The 13,143-nt window shown below is 39.9% G+C and overlaps 1 protein-coding gene across 1 annotated transcript in view; it reads right to left on the reverse strand.

Annotated features, from left to right (window-relative positions):
* The window catches only part of COMMD1 (copper metabolism domain containing 1), an 89,888-nt gene that overhangs the window by 54,899 nt on the left and 21,846 nt on the right, over window positions 1-13,143 (reverse strand). The window contains exon 2 of the mRNA XM_054062745.1: window positions 10,364-10,645. Coding sequence (XP_053918720.1) covers window positions 10,364-10,645 — 282 coding nt within the window. The remainder of the gene's footprint in view (window positions 1-10,363; window positions 10,646-13,143) is intronic.

Genomic DNA, 13,143 nt, shown 5'->3' on the forward strand with positions numbered 1-13,143 from the left:
AGCATCTCCCAAAATTCTTTTGGTTGGCATCTAGAAGTCCGTAAGAACCACTGCTAGCAGTTTAAAGTGATGGCAGGAGCAGCATCTGCAGCAGGAATGAGAGTTTGCTTTTACACGATATGGTGCTAGTATTCCAAGCATTTCACATGTTGATAAACTACATTTCTGTACAGGGAGCTCATAATACCTTGGCATTAACACTCTGTCGCCAATAGCCAAGGACAATTTTGTACATCTGCAATTTCTAGCAGCTACTAGTGAAATCCCTCAGTTAGGGATTTTGTAAATGGAATGATAAGAAGAAAAGGAAGGAAGGAAAGCGATGTTTATTTTTTCATTTTTAACTATGATGAGATGTGAGAAGGACGGAAAGCCTCAGCTTGCTAGAAATTAGAAGAGAAATATCTCCTTGATAAAAAGATTATACTAAGAACTGTCTGTGAACCGCATCCTCCTATTGCATATATATTCTGCTGGCTAACGTATTAATAGAATTGCTCACCACGTAGGATTTCAATTTCTGAAGAAAAGAGAAAAAACAAAGCTGCTGGCAGATAACACACAAGCTTCTCAAAAGAAATTACATAGGTTCTCTCTTCTCTCACAAAACTAACACATGCAGAGAAACTCGGCAAGTTTACTGGTATGGTTTGCAATGATTTTGCTTTGCTACTGTGGACTGTGTTGGGTATTTTCATTGGATCAATTCTTGCATGACCAAAGCTGGAGTTCAGGTTTTATAAAGACTATGTACATACATATTTATTTATTTTTACCTATATTATTAATGTAGATATAAATTACATATTTTATATATATACTTAAGACAGGATAAAGAGAATCTGAAGGGTTAAGCAGCAAAGAAGGGTGTAAGTTACAAGCACTTCTCCCCAGTTACGTGCCAACTTTCCAGTTTTAATCTTCTGATACCTTCTCCAGCAGCTCTTCCTAATTAAAATAAATTAAGTAAGAATCTGTTCTTATTTATACCCCTGAACACTACTACTTAGGGATCTCAAGACAGACCACGACAAACCTGGAAGGATCTCCAAAGCACTTCCCAGTGGCAACGTGGCATATTGTCAAAGGAGGGAAGGCTGGCCAACTGGCAAAACAACAATTTTAAATCTACTTGGCCAGGCTAGGCCTGTAAAAATGAGCCGCTTTGTCAGCCAATGCAGTAGACACATTCATAACAATTCCTCTTTTTCCCTGAGTTTTCTAAGAACAAATTACTTGCTAATGTTGACAGCCAAGTCCACTGAAGAATGCAGATGGCCAGTAATACCAGCGCTAAGATGCAGAGAGAGGCCAGTTGTTTTGATTTGCTGTATACAAGCTCTCCAGCAAAGAAATTCCACTTTTTAATTTTTCTTCTTTTTTTTTTTCTGAGAAGTAAGCAAAATAATTTATTTTTGTTAAAAAGAACCTGGTGGAGATTACAATTTTTGGTCCTTCTACCATGTTGCATTTCCCTGAAGGCCTCCTGGAGTAAATATATTTCTTAAAATATATTTATGCTGAGATTTTTCCCAAGATAAATTATTTCACAAAAGAGAATGCATTCACTTTCATACCCAAACTACATGATGGTTATTTTACAAAGGGTGGACAGTGTCAAAAAAAACCACTAACTCCTATATATTTACTGCCAGGAAGCCTCACACCACCAAATGTTCTGAGTCCTCAACAGCTGGCAACACAGCAGCCAACAGACCCAATCTTTGCATTGCAAAGATGCTTTTTACTAAGCCAGGAATCAACCACATTGGCCAAGCATGTTCCCCCTCTGCCTTCTGCCACAGGCAAGCACAATGAGAAATGGCACTAGTTTTCAAGCTGCTTTTTCCATTTCAGTTTTATCTCACCTTCTACAAACACTTGAAGACCTTCCACTTCATATGTTAAAGTGCCATACATTACAACTGAAGCCTGGTTTTGCTGCAGCAAGGCTGCCTCTCTAGCTGGCTGGTAGACATGAGAAATGAGCTGCCCCTCATCCTCCCGCAGTGACCCAGTCCAGGATATATGCTGTGAGGAGGACAGACGACCTGTCTGGGCTTGTTGAAGAGCAAGGTCATGCAGCCAGATGGTGCCTGTCTGCACATGGCATTTCATGCAAATGCGATGCTTATATTTGCAACCAGCTCAAAGTCCATGGGGAGCGGGTGCACTGCATGGACAATTACAAGTCTGTAATTATTTATATGGCAACAGCAGTGTAAACATCACAGTGAAACTGCTCTGCCAACCTGCCTCAAGCCAAGCAATTCATTTGCTGATGGGGGTATGCAATTTAAGGTATCCAAATCACCCAGTTAATGCAAAGTTATAAGGAAGCTCAAGAAACTCATAATCATCCTCTAAGCTCATTAATGACACAGGAACTTTCTTATTAGAAAACAGAGACAGACCTGTGGAGGTTTCAAAGCTCATCAGCCATCTTTGCTTCCAACCTCTGCAATATGTTTCCTGTAAACACCACAAGCTTCTTTTTGGAGCACCCCCAACACAATACAACACAACAACACAACACTGAGTGTGACGGTTCCCAAACAATCACTCTCCATCTGCTGAAACCTAACTCCCGATTTCCTGACCCAAAAGCTCACACATTCAGACTGAACCAAAGCACAAAGTACAAAAGCAATAGAAAAACATTCTCATCTCAGTCTTCCATGTGAGGTTTGGTGAATAAAGAAGGAACTGAAATGCATACAGCAATTGGATAAAAAAAGAGCATGAAACTATCCATTGCATCTGAAAGTATCTGGACTAAATGCTCAGGTCTGTTGTGGCAGAAACCCTGACCATACGTCTGACTGCAGTGACTTTATCCAGCTGGAGTCCTGAAGATCTCAAAGCGTGCACTGCTGCAAACTTTCAGGGTAACCTACCCCAGTGCTGCAGGAAGAGATAATAAAAGGTCACAAAGTTAGAGAAATGCTTTCAGCAGGGGAGCCAGGATGAGGATTGAGAGCTGTTAGCTAAGGGTACGGTGCCAAAGGAGTACCAACTGCTTCCTGGGGCAAGAAGCTCGTAGAAAATCAGGGTAAGAACCTCCAGAAAAGCCACAAGCAGACAGGACTAACATAGGGGTGATAAAAAAAAAGAAGGAACAACAGGTCCTTCTGACTAACTAGTAAATGTGTAGCACCAATTCCAGAAAAAGGTGTATCTGAAATGCATTTGCTGGAGACAATTTTCAACAGACAAGCTTGCTGAACCCATCCAACTCTGTCCCAGCCCCTTATTGCAGTCTGTATCCGAAGGCTGCAAGAGGCAGCTCTGGAGGGTGTTTTATCAAAGATACACAACATTTTATCATTGCATGAGATTGCCAGATTGACGTTAGATTGCAGAATCTTTGTTAATCACACAACATACATACAGATGGCAAGTCCCCTATCATAATGTCAAGACTTCAATAAGTTTTCTGAGAAGGCAAAATAATTCAATGGTCCAGGACTGATTCTAAATTTAGGCAGATGAAGGGTAGTAAACATGCATCGTCCCAGTAACATCTATCTTCATACAGCTAACCTTCAGTTAACCCAGAATTCTCCCCATAATACTCTCAGCTCATCTACTATCAGAAGTATTTATGTCTCACTTAAATAATTCTATTTAACTACTTCAGCAAATCTAATCCAAAAATAAAAACAGCTGACATGGAATACATGTGTGTGTGTGTGCTCATGTTTGCTCTTATGTGCATACAAGGCATAAATAAACAAGGATGGAAGTTGTTAACACCACTAACTGTAGAACATCCTTGCTTCACACAGGATGAAATATAGTCAAATGTATACAGCAGAAAAGTGGCAATTCAAGCCAGACAGTTATTTAACTAGTATCTCAATTTAATGCTCTTATGTCCATAACATATTACTTTTTAAAATCCCAACAGCCAAATATAACAAAGTTCTCTTCTCATTCCCCAAATTTCACTTTGCTTTCAGGAGAAGGTGACAAAAATTGAACTGTCAAAGCAAAGGACTACAGAGTGCCATGCAGAGGATTAAGGAAATAACCAAGTTAAGTCAGTCAACTGTGTTCCAGTTTTCTCTGTGCCGAGTGATCCGTTGCCCTCTCCATTTTTCATTTGCTTTTCACTGTACTGCCTTATGTAACTGTTCCCTCCAGCTCAAAAATTTCCAAGGTGAACAAAAGCTTGAGTGATTACGTTTGGCTTGACCACAAAGGCGATTTTTCCCCACTAACTTCTGCTTACTGGGTTTTATATTTTTAATCACATAACAGTATTAAGCCCATTGCAGTTAAGTTGATTGATTCGGCTTCCAAATGCCCAAGCTTCCCCATTTTCGACTGGAACAACAGTAATGATAACGTTAATAACTACAAAGATAAAAATGGATTAAGACTGGAAAGGAAAAATGGATTGATGGTTGTTTTCCCTTCCCCTTCGCAGGCCAGGCTGCCCTTTTTTTTTGTTTCGGTACCTGGAACTGTTTTTAATCTCCCAAAGCATCTCTTTGCCCATACTGATATCCTACAAAGCTGGTCTGTCCTTTCAGAATACAGCCCAGATAAAAGGACTGGAAGTCCATTATCTGAAGTTATTTTCAGCGCTAGCTCTGAAGCACCCTGACCTAGAGTCATGCAGAGGCAAAAAGCAAGCACTGCCATAATCCCTTCTCCCTATAGCATGAGTTTACTCTTGACATTTTCTTTATATGACCTTTCTTCAGCAGAGAAAGCTATTGCTGGAGATAACAGCAGCCTAGGGAACCCAAGAGATCGGGGCTTACAAAAATGTGCAAAACACCAACAGACGCTCAGTGGCATTCAGTCTGTAATCCTAGCAAGGTAATGAGATTTAGAGACAGTAAATCTTAAGGGTTTTTTATTATATGTGAAAGCATGTGCAATTTTAATATTTGTCAACATGTGTGAATGCAGCTTATCACTTGTTTATAGTACAGCTGATAGAAATTTCAACCTAAACTCGTGTAGAAGATACACAATTAAAGAGATAGAAACAGTTTTGATTTCCAAAAACTTTATATTGGGATCTATTTCACTCTCTCCCGAAACATCAAAAGAATTAAATCTTCATAGTTATAAAAACTGAAAGTTCATGTAATTTCAAGCTTCAGAACTTCAAAATTCTTGTAGCATTTTACGTCCCACATATAGCACATGACAATTGTCTACATTCATTATGAAATCTTTCCACATCTGAATTATTATCTGAATTATTACCTGAATTATTACTTTCCCTGAATTATTGGGGTCCAGACCCAGCTCTTAGCAGAAAGCAGATGTGACATATCTAAGGTAAATCCTGAGCTGACAGCTCTTGCTTTTTCAGTAACAGGCAAATTCTTGCACTGAGAAAGGATCACTTTATCTGGTAAATCCTTTCATCAGAAAGCATCTATTTCACTGGTGAGAGTTCAAAGTGACAAGCAAAATACAGTCAGAACTAGCAAGTATTACAATTTTGAATTTATCAGAAGTCTATTACTATTGCTTGTCTGTTCTCTAAAGAAAGATGTTTGGTTTCCATTAAGATACATATCCTGGTGATTTCAGAAAAATGATACAGAATGAGAGTCTGCTCTTTGCCCTTAAATCTTAAAGAAATTATCCTCATTTCTTAACTTAGACCGTGGCTTTTAGTATTTGCTATATAGTAGCATACCTACTGTATCGTAAGTTTTATGACACCTCTGTCAGGCCAATGTTCTAGAAAAGGAAAAATACATATGTTTTGGGGGAAAAAACTCTAATCCATAATCCTGATGTGATTTCCTCAGGTCTTTCTGGGAAGAATCCTGCAGTGGAATCCCAGAGTCCTTGTTAAATTTGGGCAGAAAATACTCTTTGCTCATAAAACATGCTTAACATCCCACAGAACTCTAATAAAAGTGCTGTGACATGGATTACTGGTATCTTAAACACTGAAAATAAATCCATATGAAAATATTCAATCTGTAACTAAGTTCAGGCACAAAAGCCAAAAGCAAATACTCAGGCTAATCTATAACATTTGATCCGTTTCAGACAGTAAACTGCAAAGTAAATAATACTGCAAAAAAGGAAAACCTATTGGCAGATCAGCCCAGAATACTAGTTGAAACAACACGGCCTCAAGGGAGAGGCATACCTCATACGGAAAATAACATGACAAAGTCCATAAAACAAGTTTAAATACATCTTCATGGCAATCTGCACTGCAAAACCAATGCACTTATTTTCTAGTAAGGACGAGGTCATGTGTAAATCTGTGACAGAAATCTGCAGGGAGCAGTGTTGATGCAGCCGGGCAGGGAGAGCATGAGAAGGGCAACTCTTCAGCTCACTCTGCTGTCCCTCCTGGCAGATTCATGTCCGGTTGAAATTTCATGCCAAAACAGCTTTACAACAATGCCCAGAGAGGGAGAACAAGATTTAAAAGGATGTAAAGAAGAGGGCAAGGAGCTATAGATGTTTTTAGAGAAATCCAGTGAGGCATAGCGATATAGGAGGATAAAACCATTGTGCAAAAAAAAAAAAAAAGACAGGCTATTCCAAAGGAAAGAATGGACTGGCAGTGATGAACACTGAATGCCACAAACAGACGAAGGCAAATGCTGGCTAAAGTGCAACTGCTTTAGGATTTTATTTTTAGTTGTATTGTTAAAGAAAATGGGCTTTCAAAGCAGAGCACTTCATGTCTACCATGTTCATCTGCCTTCAACCAGAATATGTAAAGACTACATCACCAGCATAAAGGAAATTTCAAATGTTGCTGTAAAATCTTTACTTGAAGAAGAAGAGTTCAAACTGCAAGTTACAGATCCTCAACCAAACTTCTCTAAGTATTCAGTATTTCTGAATGTTTATCATGACAAGTGTTCTTAAGAGCACTTAAGAGTAAAGGGTTAGGGGTTTTTTGTATTATCATTTATACCAAGGATAGTAAGAATTAATTCATGCAGGTTGTAATGGATTCTCAGACTCAGAGACATCTCTTTTCCATCAAAAAACATTCAGGAAATTTGACATAATTCATGTGAAGTCCATCTAAGGACATTTGTGAACCAGTCACTTCAAATTCCCCATTTCTAGCCATATTAGGTCTCACACATACAGTCTTTCCATTCAGAGGAGGCAAGCAGAAAGCAAAGTTACTTATCGAAGCAGAAGGAGCAGACACTCCAAAACTGCCTGGCCTTCTGCTGGGCAGAGATCTAAATCCAGTCCAGAAACAGCAAGAAGAATCAGAGCCACTTTACATTCTGGAAAGGCACATTTTCCACAGAGCATTTCTTTGCTTCTGTTGAAACATATGAAATATTCATGTCAATTCATTACATATCTATGCATTTGTATATTCCCCTGTTATCAAGTGCCCAAATGAAAACAGTCTGTTCTGAATAATAGTCTGTCCTGAAGCATCAGTCAGCTTTCTTCTACAAATCTAGGAGATCACTGTTTGCCAAATCATATCTATGACTGACAACCTTTTAGAAAAGATGTTCTTTCTCTTTGGTTTCAGAAAGGTACAAGCTTTTTGATGTGCTACAAAACTTGACATTTAGAAGAGACAGAAATGTGCTAATAATAAAGTAAAAATACACATAAAGGCTATGAAACATAATGATTTTAAGTTTATGGGCTGGATTCAGTGTGCAACTCATTCAACCTCCAATAGTAAAGCCTCTACCACCATCTTTCCAGGAGGTCCTTGAACACATGTGGGAAGAGGCTGAGGACTGGATGAACTGTTCTGTCAACCCACTTGCTGCTGTTTCAGTCCTGGAGTTCCCAAAACTCAGCCCATCACAGGAGCACCTGTGAACTGATGTGAACTGCCTCAACCAAAAGCTTTTCAGCAGGGAACATATTTAATCTAAAGCTAAAGACTATGTGAAACCACAGCTCCAGAAAATAAATGCTGATTTTGACCCAAGTGACGATGTTAATTACTCCACAATTATTTCTAAGTACCAGTCTAATACCTTTAACTCCCACCAAGCACCAGACTTGCCAACAGCTCACCACCTGTCCTCAGCAAAGAAGGCAAAAGTTCTGTCAGATGCCACATCAAAAAATGCATTCACGCAACTATTTCCCTTTCAAATATGAAGCTGCATAGCTAAAATAATCCGTTCTGGTTTAGTTGCGGGGCTCTTTGGTAAGAGAAATTACAGCATCTCAGAAATGTGTACTTTTCCTTCATGTTCATATCCCCTTTCTCCCACTGCACAGCAGGAAACAAATACAAATGCATTTGCTGATTGATGTTACAGTAATAACCCATGACTAAGGAAAAACAATTTCAAAACAAGAGCCACTAACTACATAATGCCCTGATGAAATACAACAGTGGTTCTGAGTTAAGGACTTTTTTTGTTCTAAATGAACACGTGTATTTCTCCCATTTGGTCACCAATGGACTCATTTCTAACACATTTACTGTAATCCTTTTTTAAAAATCTTTTTCCATTTGTTACTAATGCAATATCATTATTTCCAATCTCAAGATCCTGAGCAGAAAACCCTACTTTTTTGAGGCTAGGGAAAAACCTAAAACCACACACCATTATTATACTGGTCACTACAGAGATGCACAAGTGGAAGGCAGAGGGTCACCACTTAGGAAGGGTGAACTTTCAAAGGCCGAGAGGAAAAGTGGACTAACAGAATAACTCCACAGAATCACAGAATGGTTTGGGTTGGAAAATACCTTAAAGATCATTCAGTTCCAGCCTCCCTGCCATGGGCAGGGACATCTCCCACTGGATCAGGCTCCTTAAAGCCCCATCCAACCCGGCCTTTAACACTTCCAGGGATGGGGCAGCCACTTCATTGGGCAACCTTTTCCAGTGTTTCACCAACCTCATCATGAATAATTTCTTCCTAATGCCTAGTCTAAATCTTCCCCCCTCCAATTTGTAGCCATCCTCCCTTGTTCTATCGCTTTGTGCCCTTCTAAAAAGGCCCTTCCCAGCTTTCCTGTAGGCCTCCTCCAGGTACTGGAATGTTGCTATAAGGTTTCCCTGCAGCCTTCTCTTCTCCAGGTTGAACAACCCCAACTCTTTCAGCCTGTCCTCATAGCAGAGCTGCTCCATCCCTCTGATCATCCTTGTAGACCTCCTCCAGACCAATTCCAACAGTTCCATATCCTTATGTTTAAGATTCCAGAACTGGACACAATACTCCAAGTGGGGTCTCAAGAGAGCAGAGTAGAGGGGCAGGATCACCTCCCTCGCGCTGCTGGCCACGCTTCTTTTGGTGCAGCCCAGTACACAGTTGGCCTTCTGGGTTGCAAGCACACATTTTCAGCTCAATTTCAACAATATATACTGCCTCAGTGGGATCCTAATTTACTTGTGCTTTCATTCTGGCCTTGGTATAGCCACACAGTCTCAGTTAAATCATTCAGTCTCCATTGGTATACTCCAAGGGTATGTATATAAACATACACACATATAGATATATGCATGCATGTGTGCATATAATACTTTTTATATACATATAATCCAGGTACTCTTTGCTATAAGCTACTAAAATATTACAAAATAAAATATTACAAAGAAACTTACTAAATGTTAACTATTAACATCAAACCCCCCAAATCAGCTTATGGTATGACTTGCAGTCGCAACTGCTAAGAAAGGAGGTTTTAAGGTTCACCAACACATTGCACCAGAAAAAAGAACAAATTGAAAAGCATTTCCTGTCAAAAAAAATACAGAGATATTGAAGATGAGAATCCATGTCTTTAGTTGTACACGTTCATACAAATTGTAAAGATTAAAAAGAAACACAGCATTCAGTACTAGCTATAGATCTCTTTCAGGCAGGTAAGACCAGATTGCATAATGTGACCGGTAATAGAGGTACCTATAACATGAAAATAGGCATTATGTAAAACAAAGAGGAGTCTTTTCCCTCAATTGTCCTAAAAAGTAAGGCATGCTTGAATTTGTGAACTTTACTAGTTTCACCTTCTACTTTGCAGATATTACCTAATTTTAGATTTGATTAGGAAAAAAAACTCAACAAAATGATTAATTGGCTTCACAGTGCAAGAAATACAAATATAATTTTAATATAATTGCCAGTACAGTTGATTTTAAGTCTTATTTCTACGTTCTCAGATTTTCCAAGCTGAATGTAAAGACAGCTGTCAATATACATATGAAGACATAAAAGAAAAGCAAAAATTGCATTTATCACCCAGAACTTATATTTTATCCAAAGATGGACCAGAAGTTCAAGTACATTAAAGGCTCCATAGTGAAAAATATACTAACTTGATTTGGATGCAGTGAATTCAGCATAAGTGAAATGTCTCAGCACATACATAGCTATATCAGGTTTATACCTTTTGCAAAAGAAAGCTTACCTGCCCACTTTTGCCAATTTCCATTTCAACTATTGCAACAGGAGTGTTAATCTGATCAATGTGCCTTGACTGCGACTTCAGATCCACTCGCCAGTTCATGTTTTTCAAAACATTATCCCAACGACTTTGACTGATCAGGCTCTCATGGATCTTTGTTCGGTTCTTCTTCCAAAATTTTGCTATGACTGCAGCTTGATCTGACGTGATGCCACCTTGTTTTTTGGTTTGGGCGGTTAGAAAAGCCTCCAGCTGATTTGAATCCATGTCCGCTGAAGCAATTGACTGTAGGGAAAACAACAGGAGAAAAAGGGAAAAGTTTGCTCAAAAATACACTATAACAGTCTAAAATGAACTGTCTACCAAAAGGTTGCATCTTCAGGGTTTTACAAAGATCAGATTTTAAAGGAATAGTGCAAACAAATGCTGATTATGGAAATAATCTTACAACTTTAATTAAAGCCTGCAAGTGCCCACTACTTACGCCAGATTCCTGCCCCTAGACAGCTGGAGGGCAATGGATCATTAACAGTGATGAGGAAGCGACTTTGGAAATGCAGTACAGGTAGAGGAAAACAAGGATGCTTCCTAGAACGGTTGCCTGGGCCTTTCACCCAGTACACTCTAAGCATATCCAACTGGTCACTGCTGGGAACACTACTGGTGCAGGGGTCTGGCATGGTACTGCAGGTTCGTTAAACAGGGGAGCTGGGGCAAACACAGCATGCCCCTGGCCAAGGCTGAAACAAGGAGGGCTACATTTGTCACCTCCCCACCACAGACCAGGAATCAAAATGGGTAGATGCTGCGGCAGGCAGGGTGGGCAGCATGGCCACAACAGTGTACTGGCTGCAGCAGCGAGAGCTCAAGTCTTCCACGGGAGAATCCCTGGGTGTGAAACAATCCTTAAAAAGTGCAGCTTCTTCTGAAGCATCAGTGGACTCTATCAGGCTAAATGTTGTGTTTGTGTTTTACAAGGGGGTGTAAGGGCTCATTTACTACTCCTTGCTGTACAGTAAAAAAATATTCTTCCCAAACCTCTTTTTAAACAGATATCCAGTTTTCCCATGTATTTTCTCCAAAGCTGATATTCTTACAGCCTCAAATTTGCATTGCTAACTGGCAACAGTTGCTAAATTCAGTTACTTCCCTTCACAGGAGGTGGAGACAGGAAACTGTGGCTAACTTTCCCCACTGTATTTTCAAGCAGATGCTTTTGCTTCATTCTCATCCCAAATGGGTGCAGCTTATTCTAAATGAACAGGCACACACTGATATGGAGCACAGCAAGATGAAGCGCAGCCAAGGCTGCAATCCTTGGGATTTGCCTCTATTTAATTTTCTTTGACACAGTATTCCTACTGCTGTAATCCATATGTTCAGGGAAATAAGGATCTTACTCTTGTTAGCCAAGGGGGTGATGCCATGTGGCTTTTGGCTGGATGCACACTGTGCGCTTCACACTGTTTGTCTGCAAAATTGGGTATCGCTTATCTAAAACCCGATGGCTTAGCACTCTGAGAGCTTGACAAGAACTCAAGACCTGCTGCTCCTCCCCATCTCATCAGCGATGAACTATAATTGTCGACAGGGTGAGCTACCAGCAGGCTTCGCTGCCTTCCTCTAGACCAGACAGATGTCAAAGTACGTGATCTCAGTCACATCAGGAGGTCCGAAATAAAACAGCAGGCAAAAAAACCCCACCACACACACACAAGAACTAGCCCAGAACAAATTGCTCGCAAATCAAATAAGCAACGGAGAACAGCTGCAGGTTTCCTGCTTTGAAAGGAGTAAGACCAACACCACGACATGCTCAACCCCTAGCAGATACATCACCACCATCCTCTGTTCCCTGAGGCTTTTGTTCCAAGAGAAAAGCAAACCAGAATCAACCCTCCCCCCAAAATCCCAACAAATAACTCATGATCGACAACCATTATGTCACCTTTTATCATTCGGAAGCTTTCAGGGTATTTTTATAAGGGGAAGCACTACCTTCCCTCGCTCCTGCAATGGATTAGCTGCCATCTGTTATGTGATTGAGAAAAGAAATTGCAATCCACATGAAGTAACTGCTCAGCTCTATCAGGGTTCCAGCTTAACAGGAGCACCTGCCAATTTATTATAAATATTTAGATGCCTAGTGCACTCCTCTGTCTTTGCTATAGGGCATTCACCATATCTGTATATGTTGTTTGTTTTTCTCATGAAGATATTTAACTTAAGAGGTAATTAACCTGTAATATCTAATTATGATGTAAGTGAAAAAAGAACATTTCCTTTCATTTTCAAAAGAAAAGCCATTTAGATTTACAGTACTTTCCTACACCCACATCTTACATGAACAGGACTGCCTACGAACCAGCAGTGTGAAATATTTTCTGGTTTAGTATTTTTCATATCACTACACCTGCGTGGGGACCTGTTTGTGTGCTGTGTAACACCAGCTACAGCTTATGTACACCTTTTGTGTTGGTTTCTGTGGAGGAGGGTGGAATAGAGGTGAAAAAGCAATGCCAGACCCCAGCACCTTATGTAAGCCCTGTCGAGACCAAGATCAAGTTTAGATGCAGACTTTCTTCTCAGTTCAGCTGTGCAGAAAACTGCCTTTTGTTTTACTCCTGCACAGGAACCAAGAACATAAACCGTGTGCTCTGCACTGAATGAAGCAAAGATGTCACAGTGACACATCTAATCTGCATTAAATGTGAACCCAACACTGATTCACTTGATTGAATAACCAGCTAACCCTTTTATCGGCTTGATTTGATAAGCTTCAA

The sequence above is a fragment of the Cuculus canorus genome, chromosome 3 (genome assembly GCF_017976375.1).
Source record: "Cuculus canorus isolate bCucCan1 chromosome 3, bCucCan1.pri, whole genome shotgun sequence".
In the NCBI taxonomy this organism is placed as follows: domain Eukaryota; kingdom Metazoa; phylum Chordata; class Aves; order Cuculiformes; family Cuculidae; genus Cuculus; species Cuculus canorus.